General features: G+C 40.0%; 1 protein-coding gene across 1 annotated transcript in view; it reads right to left on the bottom strand.

The window, feature by feature from the left end:
• The window catches only part of syne2a (spectrin repeat containing, nuclear envelope 2a), an 86593-nt gene that overhangs the window by 46583 nt on the left and 19446 nt on the right, over positions 1 to 20564 (bottom strand). Inside the window, exons 30-50 of the mRNA XM_030721973.1 lie at positions 20321 to 20471; positions 20021 to 20179; positions 19112 to 19279; positions 18303 to 18404; positions 16699 to 16902; positions 15447 to 15652; positions 13904 to 14011; positions 12954 to 13251; positions 12317 to 12495; positions 11842 to 12157; positions 9779 to 9943; positions 9291 to 9629; positions 9043 to 9179; positions 8565 to 8694; positions 7812 to 7982; positions 5963 to 7708; positions 3888 to 4058; positions 2977 to 3132; positions 2630 to 2871; positions 500 to 2528; positions 83 to 417 (exon numbers count right to left, since the gene is read on the bottom strand). Coding sequence (XP_030577833.1) covers positions 83 to 417; positions 500 to 2528; positions 2630 to 2871; positions 2977 to 3132; positions 3888 to 4058; positions 5963 to 7708; positions 7812 to 7982; positions 8565 to 8694; positions 9043 to 9179; positions 9291 to 9629; positions 9779 to 9943; positions 11842 to 12157; positions 12317 to 12495; positions 12954 to 13251; positions 13904 to 14011; positions 15447 to 15652; positions 16699 to 16902; positions 18303 to 18404; positions 19112 to 19279; positions 20021 to 20179; positions 20321 to 20471 — 7512 coding nt within the window. The remainder of the gene's footprint in view (positions 1 to 82; positions 418 to 499; positions 2529 to 2629; positions 2872 to 2976; positions 3133 to 3887; positions 4059 to 5962; positions 7709 to 7811; positions 7983 to 8564; positions 8695 to 9042; positions 9180 to 9290; positions 9630 to 9778; positions 9944 to 11841; positions 12158 to 12316; positions 12496 to 12953; positions 13252 to 13903; positions 14012 to 15446; positions 15653 to 16698; positions 16903 to 18302; positions 18405 to 19111; positions 19280 to 20020; positions 20180 to 20320; positions 20472 to 20564) is intronic.

Genomic DNA, 20564 nt, shown 5'->3' with positions numbered 1-20564 from the left:
AGAACAGGAAATGTGAAGAAAAAAACCCATAAGACCCAGAGGTACACCGATATACCTTTAGGAGTAGAGAACAGCCACGTACCTCTGCAAGGATTCAAGCCTGAGCTGTGCCTGGGCCTCCAGTACGGCTCTTCCAACCAGTAACTGGCTGAGGATGTTGATGTGTAGCTGCTCAGTGTTTGAGCGGGATAGGCAAGGTTGTTGAGGTACCCGTTCGACAAAGTGGCAAATATGAGCCTGAAAACCTTCTTCAAGAGCTTCTAAAGCCTCTTTGGTCTGTTTTTGTTCCTCAGCACAATCTAAAAATCCTCCAGGAGCTGATAAGAAGGTTGCCTCCGCATTATGTAGGAAGCTTATTGCTCCTTGAGCAGCCCAGTGATAATCTTTCAAGGATTCTCGCGCTTGTGATAAAGTGACCTGTTGATCAGATGTTACACAATAAAAGAATGTTTTGGAAAACACCCAAATCAATGAATATATATTAATAATTTAAGCTTACCATCTGTGAGTGGAATTCTTGCAAGGCTGAATCCCTAAGGGAATACAGCTCCTTGTAGTTTCTCAGGTCAAGTTTTTCTTTCTGTCCCAGATTTTCCAACATCCGTATCCCAGACTCCATATTTCTCCAAATGACCCAATATCGTTGTAGCGCAATATCTATGGCTGCTTCATCTGGACTGACTGGTTTGGCTCCTTCCAGCTCCACTCTTGTGCTTTCTAAGAGCGCCACACAGGCAGGAAGCTCCGAGTTAAACCGTAGACCTGTCAGAAACTCAGCTTCTAGGTTTTTGATATCATCTGTGACACGATGCTCCCAAGAGAGCAAAGTTTCGACAGTATGATGGATCCTCTCTCTCTCTGAATTAAGCACAGATGGGTCCAACTCCTGAGCTATAACTTCCAGTTGGTCTGCTGCTTCTTGACATTGTGTCTTGACTAAAGGAAGCTCAACCAGGACTGTTTGGCATAGTCTAAACCTCTCATCCAAACTGACTGCTTTGTTTTTGGCATCCTGTATTTGCCCTTTGACAATGTCTCTAGATTCCTCCATTTGTGTCCTCAGCTTCAGATATTTTTCTTGTTCGAAAACATTTATGCTAAGTGCCTTGAACCTGTCTTGCACTTCCCCAATACAACACAGCAGGGAGTTTCGCTTTGCCTCCAGGCAATGCTGCAGCTCCTGTGCTTGACACTGATGCTCCATTAGCATGTGTTTCCATTGTGCAATCACTGAAAGGGTTTCTTGAGTCAAAGGGAACTTCAGCTGCTCCAGATCAGCAGAAATTTGCTTTAAGCTAGCCTGAATGGTAGATAACTCCCGATCTGAAGCGGTGCGCTCATGAATCAGCTCCTCTAATTCGCAGCTAGTGGCTTTCTCATGAGCTAGCAATCCATCTAATTCTGTCCAGAGGCCTGAAAGTCTGTTGACAAGATAGCGGCTCTCTGCTGGACTCAACCCTGTGGCTATTTTCCTGCAACTTTCTGACATTTCTTCCACCAGTTTTAACTGGCTCTCTATCTCCGCTGTGGCTAATTGATGACTTTTCAGGTCACTCTCCAGCTTTCTGAGGTCTGCTTTTGAAACATTGTGAACATGGGTGCAGGGGTCTCTTTTAGCATGTGTTTCTGCTAAACAGGCATCCATGCTAGCAAGCGCACATAACAGTTTCTCTCTCTCTTGAAGATCTTTTTTCATGGTGTCGAGAACAAGATCCAAGCTGTCAGCAATGGCTTCATAAAGGTCCTCTACTGTCTTCAACACTTCTTCATTTTCCATATTAGAGGCTAACTCTTTCATCTCTTCAACTTGTACTCTCATCCTGGATTGTCTAGACAAAATATCAGTCTGAAATTTCTTCATTTCGACAATCTGAATACGAGCCTCCTCTGGGAAAAGAGCCAACTTTTTCCCAATGGAGATATGATTTTCAGCCTGCTTGGCCCATACAATCAGCTCCCGAAGCTGGTTGTTGATCTTAGTTGAAGAACTGTCGCCAGAGCTAAACGTCACAGAATCAAGTTTCTTTTTGGTGACACTGAGCAAGGATGACAATCCCTGAAGACTACTCTTGATTTCATCGTTCTCCTTCTGACCCAGAGAAAAATTGATGAGAGCATCTGACTGGGACTGTAAATGTAGGTAAAGTTGGTTGTACAGTTTCAGATCTGTGGTCAGACAAACAAATTCTAAAGAACATTTGCTGTCAAAGTTTTGACAGTCGAATTTCTGGAGAGCTTCGAGTTTGGCTTTCAGCTGTTCAGCCTCTTTCAAAAAAAGTGAGGATTGACAGGTGGAGTTTGAGGCATGCCGCAGAGCTCTATTGAGACTTCCTTTTAAAAGCCGCCATTCTTCCTGAACATCTCCAAGCTGAGCAAGAAGAGCACCTGAACTTTCAGCGTCACTCAAGTGTACTGACAACCGGCTACTTAAGCGGAGCAAATCTTCCATCATATCTTTTTTTTGTTCCATGGTGTGCAGCAGCACATGGAGTTTTTCAGCTTGTAGAGCACTGCTTCCCAAAGTATTTCTGACAAAATTCAGCAAAAAAAACCCCCAAACAATTAGTATACTCTATTAAATGTCAAATGCACAAAACCTAGCTCAATTTCAAATCACACGATTACTCACAAGCTCATTTTCCCCTTCTCAGCAGCTACAACCTCCAGGAAAGCTCTGGTGATCTTCATCTGTCTGTGGTACTGTTTGACCTGATCCAGTTGGGCTGCTTTGACCTGCACTGTGGCAGAGGCATCTAGCAGTGCTGCACTCCACTGGTCTTCAGCACTTTTTAAGTCGCTTGGTTCACAAAACCTATCAGCACTCGAGTTTTTCAAAGTACCAACTTGTTCCTGCACAGCGTGCTGGTACTCCTACAGGACAGAGATCAGACACGTACTGACATTTCTGCATTTTTATCATTTTGTCAAATCTGCATTTTCTTTTAATAAAAAAGACAATCCGACTACAGCGCCTACCTTTGCCTCTTCCAGTTGCTTGGCCATAGCCGTGACACTGAGTCGTGCTGGTTGATATCGACATGCCAGAATTTTTTGAACAGTTCGTACCAACTGAATCTCTGGTTCTCCAGGAGAGGACCTCAGGTACCAGTTTAAATCAGTGTGGGATGTTCTCTAAAAAAAGAGCAATATTAAAGGGAAAAGATTCAAAACACTGAGAGAAAATGTAATGAAAATAACTGAAAAAATATTATTAAATAACTAGATTTGTTTAAAGTACCATGTACTGATAGGACCAAGCTGTATTGACTATAAATGACCCTAAAGTCCTAGTTTAGTTTGCTTGGTTTACACTACTATAACTTTTATAAAATTATCAGGGATATACATGTCTTTATAAAGTATCAGACCTTTCCATGAACAAGCATTGAAAAAAATGATAGTGCCAGTTTTTTTTTTTTAACTGAATACTGTGTGCAGTTAAGCTCACTAACTTCAGAGGAGGAAATCACTGCATCTCATAGATGCTTCCTGTCTGCAGCATCATGGGAATACACAGACATTAGTCAAAACACTTCGACTCTTATCTGCTCACTGTCCCATGCACTTGCTATTTTGGACACATGCATCTGTACTTAAACTCAAACATAAGAAAAAAACTTTAAAAAGTATATACATTTTGTATTTCAATGCTATATTGTTACATTTTATTATATTATTTGTTACTACAAATGTGATTTGTGACATAAACAGTAAATGATAAAGCTCTATTAACTTCATTTTTATTCCCCCAGTCCTTTAATTTTTTGTCCAGACTTTTACAAAAAACCTTTATTAACTTACCGTAGCAACAAGTTCATCGGCATAGCAAGTATTAGTACAACAGAGAAGCAGCATTTTAGTTTAAATTAAAATTGCTTTATACTTACATTTATGATATTACTTCTTTCCACCACATTCTGGATCTCAGATAAAATCTCCCACATGGTGGACCTGTGTTTGCAGGAGTCTCCTGAACCAGCTGGCACCTCTTTAGAACCCAGATCAGCGGCTGAACCCAGTGCTGTCCTCTCAGGCTCCATGCTTTCTGGGATCTGAGGCTGCACACACAGAAGACAGGGGTGGTGTCACATTTTAGCCTTCTTCATCCCACATGTTTGTCTACAGATAATGACAGAACTTCCTGTTCTGCCCCTGCTCCACAGTGCTAAATATTAGTAGGTTTGACGGTAGCCCAGCAAGTCAGTACAGTTAACACAAGAATGTGCCTGAGTAATAAGCAGTCTGCCCCGAGGGACAAGGGCTCCTTTTATGCCGTCTCTCTAACCTCTTTAAAGAAATCAATGATTTGTTATAACTTGGCTAGACAAGAACACAAGTACTAAGGTGTATACCTGCAAGAGGGCATACATGGGTGGAGCCAAAAGACAACATGAAAACATGGGAAAACTGTACAAAAGAGAATATCTTATATTCAAGCTTGCTAAACCAAATTTTTATATTAATGTCCATCTTCTTGAACCAATACATGCACGACGAAGCTGTGGGAAGCTTTTTTTAAAGGTTTTGAAGTATGAATTATTATGGTCATTTCCAAAGCTATAATTTTATTGTGAAGCTCTATTAGTGTAGCTTTGCATGATTTACAATTCAAAATAATCCATATTTATCTTCTACTGGGCCTTGATGTCCCTCTTGTATACATCATACAGAGAGAAGAGTCAAAAGCCTGTGTGAAACAGTGTTTAGTGAAGCCTGGGATTTTGGCTCACAGGGACTACTTATATACAGTGATATGAAAAACAAAGGTTTTCGCAGGACTCTCACAGGCCCAACTCATCACCCACCACCACTGTGCTTGACAGTTGATATGAGATGTTTGTGCTCATATGCTGTGCGGAGCTGTGTATTAAGACCACACAATCTTCACTCTGGTCTCGTCTATCCAAAGGACATCGTTCTAGAAGTCCGGGGGTTTGTTCAGATGCAGCGTTGCAAACCAAGCCATACTTCAGTCTTTTTCTAATTGTGCTGTCATGAACTTTAACATTTAACATGCTAACTGAGGCCTGTAGAGTCTGTGACCTCAGGTTAGTATTTCTTTCATATGTATTTTCTCATGTGCTTCTCGAGCTGCTAGAAGCTGAGCACAGATGTCCAGCAGATATCACAAGAAAATCATAAAAATCTTGTGAAGACTTGTAAATGTCTATTTTTGGATGCTATATTGCACGACGTTGTGTGACAGGCAGTGAGAGGCAGTTTATCCTTCCTCTTTTGCAGTACACATTCTTTTCACTGTGGATTTCACAAAAGACAAAATCATGCAAAGCATGATCGAAAGCATGACGGGACAAAAGGGTGGCATTTAATGGTGGGAGAGAAAAATGTACCAAAAGCAAATAAATTCCAGATAAGTTTAGGACAGATTTTTAGATAAAATCACACTAGCAAAATGTCAGAAAGACAGTTTCTCTCCCCCACACACATATTCTCTAACTTTAAGGTAAAATAGGGAAATAACAAGTTTTTAAATGTCAAACAAACTTCATGTAATTTAAGAAAGAAGGGAGAGTGGTGCCACCTAGAAAGCCTGGGTTATTCATCACCAAGTTTAAAATGCAAATGAACACATTTTCATGGAAGGTTCTAGAGGCTGTCAGCTTACAGTTAATACATGTATTTGCAATCATTGCCACCTTTAACTACAAACGGCGAGGTCCAGCCTCTCCATCCACCTGCTGGTCTACCACCAGCTGTGCCAGAATTACAGCCTCTGACTCAGTGTGAGAAGCAACCCTAATCATAAAGTTTTAGAGTAAAAAATTGAGACAAATGTAAATATTTTTTCAATTGCCAAGAATTGGCTACAAAGATATATTTGGATAGCTTATGGTTAGGAGAAGTAAGACTTCAGAGAGTTCCACTATTTTCCACTTTTTCCACCAAAGGAGCAAATCTCTGAGGAAAAATCCACTCAGTAAAATTTCCAAATGACACCTACCTGTGTCTGTGTTACTCCCATGTCTTCTAGTGCTGCAGGTAACTTCCTCTCACTTCTGCCTTTTGGCAGCAAAGCAATGTCTCGTCTTTCCGGCACTTCTGAACCTTTGCATTCTGTGCTTTCCAAGTCATTTGCTTCCTCTGTGTTTTCTCCTTTTGGCACCTCCTCACATGCTGTGTCTGCGCTGCAAACAGTGTTATCAGGAGTCACTTGTTTTTTGCCAGTAGCAGATATCTGTGTGTCATTTAAGGCCTCCCCACTTTCCAGTAAATCCTCCGCTGTGCTCACTGTTCGCTCCCCAGAGTCACAGAAATCTGTTGTCTCCTTTGGTTTGACATCTGGAAATGTTGTTTCTGCTGCACGTGCACCAGCGAGCTGACATTCAGCACCAGGGAAACATGATTTGGAGGATTTCAACACCTCATTATGCTTTAAACCATGGGCTTTGTGGTTTTCTTTGCATGGCAATTTGGCACTTACACAATTTACTTTCTCCCAAACTGTATTCACTAACACTGAGGGGCTTGATTCAGGACTCTCATAATGGTTTTGAAAGTCGATTTCATCTGATTCGGGACTGATTGAAGTGGTAAAGAGTCCCGATTTATTTTCAGGAAATACTCTGCTGGAAACCTCTGTAGGCCTTGCGGTAGAAAACTCTGCATCCTGTGAATATCTGGGTGTATCTGGGCTGCTGGCGTTAGCATTTTCACGTTTCTGCATGTCTACACTGACGTCCTCGCCGAAAAACTCTTTTTCTCGCACACTGGTGATCGCCTTAGATGTCTCTGATTGATGTGCAGCTAAACTGCAGTGTTGCATGTCTTTGTCTGACTCCTGACTCTTTGATGTCATAAAAAGTCCAGTTTTTATCTCTGGGAATTCTGTAGAAGAATTTTCCTTTCGCCACATGTCCTGTGGGTCCACGTCCAATACAACTGTGAACACTTTCTTTGTGGTCACACCACTGTGTTTACAGTGGTTCTTCTGAGCATTTGTATTTGCCTCAAATGTCTCTAACTGCACTTCTAGATGTTCAGACACACTTTTGGGGTCAGTAATGGGTAAGCTGTCTGGCTTTGTTGGTGGTAATTCTATCAAGGATGGGACACAGTGTGCTGAATCAATGGCTTTAGTATTGTCTGCACCTACAGCTGACAATTTTGAGAGTAAGGTTAAGGTGATGTCATTCTGCAATGGTGTGTTTTCTTCCTGAGCTATTAAGTTCTTGTTGAGGTTAGGATGTGAATCTGATACTAATGGCCCTGTGTCATTCTCAGAAATGCTGCTTTGAGAACTGGAATCAGTGTACAAGCGGACGCTATTATCTTTTGGCCCAAGATAAGACTTCAAGAGTACTTCCTGTGGTGTTAACTGGTGAGGGTCTATCTGGGTCTTTAAAACAACTGGAGTTTCTGAGCATGCAACCTGAATCTGGGCTAAGACATCAACTTTAGTTTTTACCACCCCTGCTTGGTCTTGTTTTATGGCATCGGCTTCCACATTCAAACCTCCTGATGTTTCTGCAGGAGGTTCAGTGCCCTTGGTTTTAATTTTGTTGTCATTCTGATCACTGCCTGAGTTTTCCTGGCTGTCTGTTGCACAAGAGAAAGGAGAAGCCGTAAGACCCAGAGTTTTGGCTAGAGTTTTTCCATTAGAAGCTGAATGAGGTACTCCACTTTCTTGTTCACTTCTGCTTGGCAAATCTTTGTTTTCCAGGTGTGCACTGCCACAAACAGGAATGGCCTATGAAATAAATAACATTAAAAACAATTCTAACCAGACAATAATAATGTTACGACTATAATTCCACTGGACTGTACCTTTCTACAACATGGGAGACACTTACCAGGTGTTTAGATATGGAATCACGTGCAGACTGGCTTTCAGTGAGCGTGGCTGAAGCACTTTTCTCCAATTTCTGAGCCACGCTTGTTCCCAGGCAATTAAAAAGAAAGTTTTGTTCTGAGAGAACTTTATAAAGTGCTTGTTGAAGCTGCAAACCTTCATCCAGAGTTTCCTGTGACAGCACACACAGATACACAAACTCAAAAAAAAAAAAGACTTTACAGGGTAAACAGAAACCACACACTGGAAAAAAAAACATCTGGTTTAACCAAGATCCTGATCTTATCTAGCTGTGAACACCAATTGAGCTTGTTTTGAGAATAATATATGGTGCAAATGCAGATTGTTTTTTGGTCGGAGACACGGTTTGAGGTCACACTGCGCCTTTTAAGTCTGTTTAATCTCACTCACAGAATTTAAGCCACATTTATTTCAAATATTGCTTCTGTGTCAACGTCGAGTGGCAAGTCAAGGTGTTTTTTTTCCACCTGAATTACTTTTATGTGTCACAATATGCTTATCCTGTAATCAATATGAAAGTTGATGAGAGAGTGAGAGAGAGAGACGGCGTGTTAACCGTGCAACAGTGTTTTTATGAGATGTAGTGCAAATATAAGCCTGCAGATTTTCATACAAGAACAACAGTACCAGGTTTTACTGTGCACATGAAGCAAAGGTCGCATTTATTTTAAAACCTTAATTAATTAATTCAGTATATCAGAAGACATATATACATGAACACGTTGAGCTTTACCTGGCTGTGTGTTGATGGTTCAGCTTGTATTCTTTGGCTCCACTCTTGCAGCTGGCTGATGGTCTCTCTCACTCTGTTTGCAGTGTTTTCTGCACAATGCTGCTTCTTTTGCAAAAAAATGGACCTGAGGCTAGAGTGAGACAACAAGCAGGGAATTAGTCATACCATTCCATAACAAGTCCATTTTCAAATAAACCACGATAGTCTATCTTACTGCAACGGTATCCTGAAGTGCCAGTCACATTCACCATCAACCCAGTTACTTTCTGTTGCAAATAGTGCAAGTTTTCCCCCCAAAACTCTTTTCTTGGTATATTTATGTCCCTTCCTCAATGCTGCTTTAATATTTTCAGCTTCATTTAACTTCAAGAACAGTCTTAAAGTCCCCAGAAATGTCTAAAAGTTTTCCACATTAATTTGATACTGTGAGTAAATATGGGAATGGTTAAATATTCAGTTTCAGAACGAGGTAAAGTACCTGCCAAGGTCTCCAAACATGGCACTGACAGTCAAAATGATGTCTGCAGGAAGAGTTTCCTGTGTGCTGCTCGACTCTCTGGTCCTCTGCAGCTCTTCAGCTCTTGCTGCCAACGCTGTCAACCTGCTACCACAGTCCTGCGAGACAAACAAAAATATTTTCCTGTCATTGGAAATATTGGGAGGTGTCTTTTTTAATTCCTATTTTGCAGGTTTATACCAACATATGAAAGGATATGTTCTTGTTACCTGTATCGTACACCACTGTTGTTTCAGCTGGCTGATATCAGGCAAAGCTTCGCTGATGCCAAACAGACTCTTCACACCTTCAGCCAGGTCTTTAAGGGCTGTCTGTACATAGGAAGCTTCTTCTATAACTTGCTGAATGCTTCCATCCCTGTTCACTTTGAGCTGTGCTAGAGTCTCTCTGATGCTACTCTCTAGTGCCCTCTTGTGGTTTTGGAGGTTGCTGACTTGCTGGGTCAGGCTTGCTTGGGCCTCAGCTATGGAACTGACTTTGATGGAGTCCTTAAGAGACGCAAGTTGTAAAAGGTCTTTTTCAATGTCTGTTACTTCTTGTAGCAAAGCCTGAAAAGAGTGACAGAAAACAGTGACAGTTATGATTTATTGTAAGCAGAAAACCTTATAAATGGCTACATTTTTGCAGATCATAGATTCCATTTATACACATTTCTTTAAAACTGTTACACTAATGAACACGAATTAATGCACCTAACCTCCAGAGCCACAACATCAGTGTTTGCTCCAGCTGAGATTTCTTTCTGGGCTTGACAGGCTGACATTCTTTCCTGCAGGGACGTCAATTTGTGGTAACAGTGCTGCAGTAACTGGCCAAAATGTTCCTCATTACTCGCACCTTCCTCGAGCCGGAAGCACACATCCTGTGGATGTTTCAAGCAAAACAAGCCACAGTCAGCTTACACACAAACAGGCTGAAACACAACCCATCAACTTCATGCTCCAAAAGGGTTCAAATAATCGTAACGTGAACGAAACACAACTTGCTGTCTTTTGTGACTTTAATGCCAGAGTCCTGAAAATGTAGGCTAATGGCTTTTAGCAGCCCTTGGTAAAACTGTGTGTGATACACAAGGGAAATAAGGACAGAGTGAATGATGCTGCTGTAAATTTATTTCATCCTCAGATCATGTCATGCTGTACAATAACTAAATAGAATGAACAATGAAGCAAACATTTCTCTCCAATTTAAACTCTTTATTCTGAACACCAAAAAGAAATAGTTAGGTCCATAATGTGTTGAACAAAGATACAGTTCTTGTAGGTCTGCATGTGCGTACCACTCAGTATGTGATTGAAGTGCAGACTTTCAGCTATAATTCAAGGGGGTTTTACAAAAATTCTGCATTAACATATTTTATACACAGTCCTTTATTTTCAGAGAACAACTGACTGACGAGCCGTTTCATGGCCAGGTGAGGCCTGTTCCCTTCTTATTTCAAGACAAGTAAAGCAGACATAATATAAGTGTTGGATTTCCATTTTATAGCTTTTCATTGTATATATGAAGCCCAAAGAGATGTCAGTACAAGTGAGAGTCAGAGAGAGGACAAAAACTTTAGGATCAGCCAAATAAACAGGTATGGGTTTTTTTTGTTTTTTTTTAAAGGGTCAGTTCAGCAACACCAAAAAGCCTGAAAGACCACAGAAAGCAACTAAAGAGCATGATGACAAAATTACAACATGGCAACATCCTCACAACATCTAACCAAGTCAAGAACATACTCAAGAAGGTAGGCGTATTGTTGTCAACAATCAAGAGAAACCTTCATGAATGTAAATACAGAGGTTTTTACAACAAGGCGCAAACCACTGGTTATACTCAGGAAGACCAGATTTGACTTTGACGGAAAACGTCACAGTTCTGAAAATGATTCTTTGGACAGATGAAACAGCAGTGTTACAGCATGGGCTGTCAGTGGAACTGGGGCACTAGTGTTCACTGATAAGTGTACAGGGCTATACTCTCTGCTCAGATTCAGCTGCAACACTTATTGGACAGCACTTCACAGTGCAAATGGATAATGACCCAAAGCGTCCTGCAAAAGCAACCCAAGAATTTCCCAAGGCAAAGAAATGGGATATTGCTCAACAGCTAAGTCAGTCCCCTGATCTGAACGCAATAGAGCATGTTTTTCAGTTACTGAAGATAAAGCTGAAGGCAGAGATCTACAAGCAAACAGCAACTAAAGGGGGCTGCAGTAAACATGCAGTGCGTTTCATTTGGGTTCTAGACTTTGGGCAGTTATATTAGTTTGTCTAATCACTCTTTAGCCTCTGAAAATGGGGCAAAAAAATGGCTCCAATTCCCAAACAGTTAATCGAGAATTTTTGTTAAATGTTGAATTAAAGCTAAAAGTCTGCACTTCAATTATTCTTTGTTTGATAAAATCCACTCTACAGTATCCAACAAATTATGGATCTGACTATACAGATGCTATAAAGAAATATGACAGCTATTTTTTACACTAACATAAACCAAAATCCTCAGACAAATACAAAGTTTTTAATGTGGGCATTTTTTTTCTGTGCCCACTTGCTTTAATGTGTTATGGCTTACTTAAGCTGATTAAAAATCAGAAATGAGCGATATGGATACATTTTTCTGATTAAATCAAATTTCCTTCATTTCACATTAGTTGAGCTACTTCGTTACTTCAGTGCAACCCCATGCAACTTCGCCTAATATTTTGCAGATAATCCATACTCAGAGACACTGTAGGCTGCAGACATCAGTTGAACATTAAAAGTGAATTTTTACCTTCAGCTCTGCCATCAGTGCTGGGCAGCGGGTGTCGAGCTCAGCCCAGGAGGAATCCTTCCAGATGCTGTTGCTGGTTTGCTCAGTCAGCTCATGTCTCCTCTCAGACATGCTGGTAAGGGTTAATTGCAAGGATTCGATTTCCTCCTGTAGTTGATGGGCAAGACGGTAGGCTTGTTTACGCTCAGCTGTGCCAGGCCAAGGAAAGAAAGTGGGAAGCTGATCTGTTTGGTGCTGCAGCTCTTCCACTTTACAGCAAGCCTCCCGCCTTTGGGCCAGGTACAAAGAAGTGACCTCTGGATCAGCTTTTAGAGCACTAAAGAACAGTAAGAACAGGAGATTAGAACCATTTCTGACTTAAAATGAAGCATGATAATGGTTCAATAAAAAGCCAGGATTAACAGCTTTTAATATGTAATAATTTTACCACATAGCTTCATTAGTGGCTGGAGAACCATCTACCTGTTTCACTCACCTGTAATAGGGTTCAACTGACTGCAAAGTTCCTCTCCACTGCTCCTCTGCTCTCTGAACAGTTTCCTGAACTTCCTGTTTCAGGTCATCTTGATTCAATGCTCTGCGACACAGATCATCTCCAGTAACTCTGAGCTCTTCCAAGCGAGCTTCCCCCTCGAATGTGGCATTTAACACTGCCTGTAATGCATTTTGTAGATTTTACATGTCAGTACATAACCTAAGTAAAATGAAGAAAAAAGGTTAGAAAAACCTCCAGAATCCTCAGCAGTGCAGCACACTTCTCAAGTCCAGAAAGTGAATCTAACAGCAGTTCTGAACAGCAAATATACACTCCTTAGTTTTGAACAAGTTGGAACAAATATGGACAAAAACAAAACCACCTGCACCACACCCTCATGTGACATTACACACTACTGTAGGCACACCCACGTCAGAATTCCTTATATGAGAGTAAAAAGGTTTGGTGTTCAATATTCCACAAATAATTCGGCCTTTCTGTCACCTGTCCAAACAAGCCCTCAGCACATGCACGATACAGACCTAAGGAGCATACTTTCTTGGTAAACAGGTTAAATAGAACTTGTGATGTTTCGATTTTTAGCAGAGTATGATCAGTGCTGGCAACATTTTCTTACTTGAGCACAGTGAAGTTTTTGCTCTAAAGGAGTCTGAATCCCGGGGCTTTCAACAAGTGCAGAGTCAACAGCTTGTCTCAAATCTCTGATCCATGATTGTGCGGACTTGGACAAAGCCCGAAACACCTCAATGTCCTCCCTCAGAGAGGACCGCGTGTCCTTAGAGTCACCCGGTATGTTAGTGTAGAAGTTGTGGTATTGTTCCAGCAGTTTTTTACTGTCCTCCAGCACCGCCAACTGCTGAAGGTTGCTGCTTTGTAAAGATGACACAAGCTGACTGAGGAGCTCTGTCCTCACCCTGCAGAGAAATAAAAGCTGCACTTTATTCCCTCTTGCACCGACTGACGTGGTGGATAAGTTGAAAAAGACAAAATGGTCACAACCCTGCAGCTCCTCCTATATGAATATAAGAAATTCACCTACACAAAGTTTCACATTGAAACAACGTAATTAAAGTTCAAAGGTTATACAGTATCTTGACTGCTGTGTGTGCTGGTATGCTGCGCATGTCTCAAGATTAAAGCTATGATCTGATTAATCAGGGCTATTTTACAGGGTTATATTGTTTTTATTAAACTGTTTACTGCAGCTGATAGTTGCTGGATCCCGAACATGCAATTAATAATAAAATGTGACATAAAACAAGTGCTTTACACCTCAATCTACAATCTACTAGACTTTTGTGTAATTACAATAGACACGTAGGAAAGAATGAGTCACCCGGGAGAACAATAAGCTATAAAACCTCCTGACTCTTTGGTGACAACACCTGCATGTTGGTCAGGTTTGCTCGTCTTAACTGTCAGTCTGTTGTTCTCGTGTCATTTCCATCTGATAAGCAGTTTTTGTGAAGCACTGGCTTTACTCTATATATAAGTATATTCACACACCCAAGCCCTTGGAAATCTGCATGGAGACCATGACACACCTTCATCAGGAATAAGGTTTACCTTTGCTGAAGTGCTTCTTCTTGCAGAAGACTCAGATTCTCCCCCTTTGCTGCTTTTTCCTCAGCAGCATGAAGCCACTGCTCCAGATGCTCCTTCTCTGTTTGCAGCCTGAAACACACAAACAGCATGAATACATGGCATATGAGTGCTGCAGACACATGAAGATACTGTATAGTATGCTGAATGCTCTATAGGCTGATGTGACATTACAGTGAGAAAATTATTCTGTCACATAACTCAAGACTGACTCAGGAAACTAGTTGAACTTGTTTTGATGTATTTTTGTTCTTCCTTGGTTTAAGCAGTGTCGCTCTGTAAGGCTGTTTGTGCCCACAGTTTATGAATATTACATATAAAGTAAATGTGACTGATTGGGAGGTTTTAAAGATAACTCTGATGTGCTTTTAATTTTCTCTTTTTGTCAGTAAATCCCAAGAAAAGACTAATAGTGCCCAGCTGTTCCAGGATGTTATTCATTCTTTTTTTACTTTCACATCTTTGCAATTAAAAGGAGTGTAACAAACAGGGAAATCTGAAACACAATATGACAACTAGGATGCCTTTTCATATGATTTGTTTACAGTAATAATAACAGGCAATAATGTTATCCTTAAAATCTTATTCTTCAAATTGTAAGTACAGAAAGAAAAAGTCAGGATAAGAAGAAGAGTTTACATAATCACATTTATGCCATCTAGAGCTGAATGCTTTTAATATTTATAGTACTGTGCAAAATTCTTGAGCCATTTCTCATTTCTTTATATTTTGCTAGGAAAATGGGAACTAGGTGCAGCAATATATCAAAATATGTGAAAACCTAAATTGAAATACAGTGAATAATGGACCAGATGTATCTCAGGTCTTTGCTGGATTTTTTTTCCCCTCCTTTCATCCTCCGATTGTCCAGTTTCCTCAAATATTTTAAGGGCACATTGCACAACATACCAAGATATGCCAAGTTTTCAGCTAATAGCTCTTTGGGAATAACATTGTTGGTGTAAAAATACTATTTTATTTTTGCCATTTTTTTGTAAAGAAAGAAATGGGAACAATTTGTATGGTTTTGTGACAGACTGCTAGTAATAAAGTGCCCAAAGATACAACTGACCTTTTTTTTATGCTTAACAAACAACAACAAAAATCATTCCTCTGAAAATGCTCAGGTACAAAGAGTGGACTGAAAATTAGGGAAAAAGCAGCCAATGTCCAAAGAAAAACTCTGAAAGACCTTCAGAAAGCCTGGACAACTATTGCTCAAGACTGAAGGCATTTACACAATACTGTACAAGCATGTGTTTTATGTTTTCAAAATGTTTGGTAGCACATTATTGCTCTGTTTAAGCACTAGCTTCCCAGTATAACCTGTAGACTTTACTGAGCAGTTAGTTCTTCCTGCACTGCAGTAACACTGTTTGAGTTCAGTGATTTATTTTCTTTATGCCGATCCCCTGATGACAAACTTTGAAAGACAAAGAAACAGAAATTTCTGCACAGCAGCTCCTGTAGGTTCCTTTTAAAATATTTTTTTTATGATGTTTGTTACCGGTCCAGATCACGAATATTCCTCTCAGTCTGTTCTTCTACTTCAGAGAAGAGCTGATGGGTGTTTCTGACTTTTTCCTGTAGCTGGATCCCTTCCACAGATAGACTCTGTAGGCTCTCTGGGCACGTAATAGAGGCCATAACATGCACATCCTCCAACAGGCTCTCCGCCTGCTCGTCCTGGGACTGGAGCTGCCGACACAGCTCCTGCAGTAGAACAAATAAAGACTGTTAGTGATTATCTTTTTAAAACCCCAGTGATCAACATCTTGGCTAATTTGGCCGGTTCAAACAGGAGATTTAAGTTCATTCAGGAAATACTGTTGGCCAGGAAATTAAAAAATATTGGTGAAATTTGTTTCTGTGTTTTGCCTTCAGCCCGTATTAGCATCTATTAGTCATGATAATTGTAACAAGGCAGCTTTAAAATATGCAAGCCAAAAATTAAAATACTTATATTTGATGGAGCAAACCCACTGACTGAAGCTTTATAGGAAATGTTCAGAGAAAAACAAAATGTAATCTGTCCACAGATCTCAACACTCTCTTTCCAAATTATAAAAAAAATCTCTTTGTAAGTGATCATTGTTAAAATAAAGCGCAAACTGCAGGGGTTGAATCAGTTTTATTGATTTGCCATTTATTTACTTTTTAATCACAGTGTGTTATGCAGACACTGTAGCAGCGTTTCAGTTCACTGATTGAAGGTCTGTAAGAGAAAACTGATAGTTTGGCTAATGGATCACTCACTGGTTTTCATGGTTTGGTAACATATGTCACAAATAACTGTGCCTAAAAGTGCCTGATGTGTCTTAGTTTGGATATTTGGGCACTTACTTCTGTGTTTATGTCTCTAATCCTGATCATTAAAGCAAAATGAATCTTCAGCTCCTCCAAACTATTTGAAATTTCCTGAAGGAACCAAAAGGTAAGAATATGAGGGGTGTGTTTTAAGCAGATTTTTAAATGTAGTCAGCTTTTGTTGTCTTTGTGTAATGTTGTTTTTGCAGCTTGAAAGTACAAGCTGCAAAAACAACAAGAAAAAGAAACAGACACCCCTATGTAGTGGTAGGAGACCACCATCAGTTACCATCTATGTTTCTGATAAGGTCAAAGCTTCTATATGACCCAAAGTCATTTTTGACAACTGTCCTTAAATTCCAGCTGCTAATTTGTTCTTGTTATTATTTAGTATCTATTGTTGCGTCTTATGTGTATTTTTTTTTTCAAATTTGACTTACTTAAGCACTTACCTTAAGTTTTCCAAGGACTGTCGCAACATCTGGACCACTAAGAGTGAGGAGGGAGTCTTGAATCTTCTGCAGGGAGTTGAAACACTCGCCCATCCTCCCAGTTATTTGTCCTTTAGTAATCACCATCTGCTTGTAAACATCCTCAGCTTCAGAAATGAGCTCCTTCAGCTCCTCTAGCTTCTTCCGCATCTGGGTTTCTACCACCTTAACAAAACAAAATCAATCAAAACACCTCCGCTGGCAAGATACCGTGACTCGATATACAGAATTGTGTCGCTGAGAGGCATGGAAAACATATTTAATCATTTGTTTCTATGTTACAAAAAAGCAAAAACTCCTTTGTCATGGTGAAAATGGCTAAACAAGTGAAATTTAAACTAGACATAAGCTGAAAATACAATTCAAGACAATACAAATCACAATTCCAAAAAAGTTGGGACGCTGTACAAAATGTAAATAAAAACAGAATACAATGATTTGCAGTTTCTCATAAACCCAGATTTTATTCACAATAGAACTCTGAAAACATAACAAATAGGTTAAACTAAGAAAATGTGTGATTTTTTTAAGATTAAAAAAAAAAAAACCTTTTGAATAAATTTGTTTTGTTTTAGGTTTTTTTGGTCATTTTGAATTTGACAGCAACAACACGACTCAAAGGAGTTGGGACAGGGCCGTGTTTACCACTCTGTATCATCCCCTCTTCTCTTAATAATCGTCCCTAAATGTCTGGGAACTGAAGCCACTTTTGGGTAAGGAATGTTTGTCCCATTCTTGCCTGAAATAGGATTCTGTTTAACAGCTGTTTAACACTCCTGGGTCTTCGTTGTCATATTTTTAGTTTCGTGATGAAGTGTTTTCAGTTGGTGAAAGGTCTGGACAGCAGACAGACCTGTTCAGCACCCTTTGAAGCCGTGCTATTGTAATCGATGTCTTGTTGTAACGGAACATTGTCTTGCTGAAATAGTCGAGGCCTTCCCTGAAAAAGAGGTCATCTGGAAGGTTAACATATGTTTCTCTAAAGCCTGTCTGTACCTTTCAGCATTGATAGTGTCTTTATAGACGTGCAAGATGCCAGTTCCATAGACACCACTGAACCCCCGTGCCATCAGAGACGCAGGCGTTTGAACTGAGCACTAATATTAAGCTGGATGGTCCCTCTCCTCTGTACATCACTTTCCATCAGCTCTTTTCAAATGAGCTTTGGTCCAGAGAAGATGTGTTTCTAAATAATGTTCACGTTGGGTTCTTTTTTGCATGATAGACCTTTAACCTATATTTATGGATGGCACGGTGTTCACAGACAGTGATTTCTGGATGTGTTCCTGAGCCTATACAATGTTTTCTGTGACAGAATTATGCCTGTTTTTAACGCAGTGCCACCTGATGGCCCAAAGATCAGGTCAGTTATGACATGTTGAAAGTTAAACCGAATTAGTTGCAAAATGTTCCTCCAACTCTTTTTTTTTTGGTACCACTTACTTTTCCAGCCTTATGTTGCCCCTTTTTGAGACGTGTTGCCCTCATCAAATTAACATTATTCATGGAATAGGGAAACATTTCACTGCAGCCTAGAAAGAAAGCTAAACCAGAACAAGGCTTACCTGGAGCTCCAGAGGGGACTCTGTGCTTTGAAGCAGTGTCTGAATCTCAGTGGCTCTTCGGTGGAAATGCTGTATACGCTCTTCTTGAATCACAGTCTCATTCTGGTGACAGTGCAAGGGAGGTAAACATTATTCAAAATAACAGAAATCTGTGGCTAAAGATAACTGAACAAGAAGCACTCTGAGAGTGCAAACCTCCACCAGCAGCTCACTCTTGAGGCAGTATTTATTTATTTTTTTGAGGCAGTATTTATGTTTAAGGGGGATAGTATTATATTTTGCATATATATATTGATTTTGTTTTCTGTATGTTAAGAAGTTTGTAGAGCAGTAAAAACGTGTGCAAATTGCAGGCTTTTATTATTTGCCCTGTTGAAACCCATTTCAATATATTTGACATAATTTTAAGTCTAATTTTAAGTATAAACTAAAGAAAATGAGGGAACAAGAAACATAGTTTTAAAGCTCTATATAGCATTATTATCTGTATAAATCTCTATATGGTACTTTCTATACGTTGACAATACACACCACACTTGTAAGGATCATAGTTATAAGGGTTTTTTGTCAATTTTCGACTAATAAATCATTAAGATGACCTTTTGTGGATGTAAACCAAATTTTAATGGATTGTTCACATGACTCCACTCTACACCCCAACAAAGTTTTATCAGAATTCATTCAAAACCTTTCAAACTATCATGCTTACACACATGTAAACACAATAGCTCAAACGCACACGCACACAAATCCTGCTAAAAACATAACCTCCTTGGCGGAGGTAATGACTCACGAGAACTCAGCTTTACCTGCAGTGCTTTGATGTCATCTTCAGACCGAAAGGACGGGCACTGAGCAAACACTGCTACTTTATCGCTGGTCCAGTGCTCCACTTCTGTCCCCAGCTGAAGGACTCCGTCCCACAGAGACAAGGCTAGATGTACATTTTCAAGACAGGAATCTGTTCTTTCTGATAACTGCAAATAAATTAAATACCAACATTGTTAACAACCTAAACCTAGAATACGCATCTTTATCTATCACATATGGGATCAACAACATTATGACAAAAGTAGGAAAGCAGCATTTATACAGGAAATATTGATTGGATTTAATGTCAAAGATGTATGTGCAGCACAATAATTTGTAAAACAAACAACAAAGAACTCAACTCAAAAATACATTATTAGAAAAACACATTATTCTAAATTACAATAAATATTTCTTTAATGACATATGTTTTTTTGAAAACCCTCAAATGAGTATTTGTTTGCAGGCCTTCTGTGGGTTGTTGTGCAGGTGTGTGTGGCTCTCTCTGGACAGTGTGTGGACTATGAGAATACTCCTGTTTATTCCCATGTGAAGCACACAGGCATAAACAGAAGCTTTTATCTTTTCCTGTAGCTTTTTCATTTTGATCTTGTTCGAAACATTTCTGAAAAGCAATGGCTTTGCTCCAGGTTCGGCCTCATAGTCTCCTTTACCCCCCCTTAAAATGCTTTTACTGTTACCCCCCCCCCCCCCCCCCCCCCCCCCCCCCCCCCCCCGCTCTTTCTGTGGAATGCAACAGATTGCATGCAATATCAGAGGAGCTAAAAATAAGCTTCATATCACAAAAAAAAAGTCAAACCTCCACAGACAGGGAAAATAATGAAATATTTTTTAAACAAAACACAAAAAAAGAAGAAGAAGAAAAAGTGTGAAGTGGATAAGCTCACATCCAGCCAGCGATCCATGAGAGCATCAGCTTCACTCTCAAATGGTGTGAAGGTGCATTCTGGTATCTGACGTGAGTGAGTGTGAATCTGTCTGCAGACACTGCGGACCTCCTCTATACCATCTCCAAGGCCATTCAGCTCTGCTTTTGTTTCCTGGACCTTTAAAACCACACATACACACAAAAATATGGCTTACGCCTGAATGATACATTTCCAGCACAAAGAGAAAAGCCAATAATCTACACAGGGATCACTATGATGTCTTTATGTTCATTAGTCAAGCTTAACAGTGTGACATACTTTAGTGTATAGTCTCTGCAGCTTATCTTTCCCCATGTAGGAGGCCTGTTCGCTGATAGTGCTTTCTGCTCTCTGCAGTGTCACACTCAGCTCACCACGAATGCTCTGAAACCTCTTCAGCAGCTCTGTTAGGACACCACACTGCTCCAGCCTGTATGTGATCCATAACACAACACAACACATTTAGTAACAAGCTCAGCAAAGTAAAACAACTACTAGAGAGCTGCAGAAACAATCAAAGATA

This window comes from Archocentrus centrarchus, chromosome 24 (genome assembly GCF_007364275.1).
Source record: "Archocentrus centrarchus isolate MPI-CPG fArcCen1 chromosome 24, fArcCen1, whole genome shotgun sequence".
Classification (NCBI taxonomy): Eukaryota; Metazoa; Chordata; class Actinopteri; order Cichliformes; family Cichlidae; genus Archocentrus; species Archocentrus centrarchus.
Note: the sequence above shows the minus strand (reverse complement) of the source record. Positions and strands in the feature narration are given on the sequence as shown.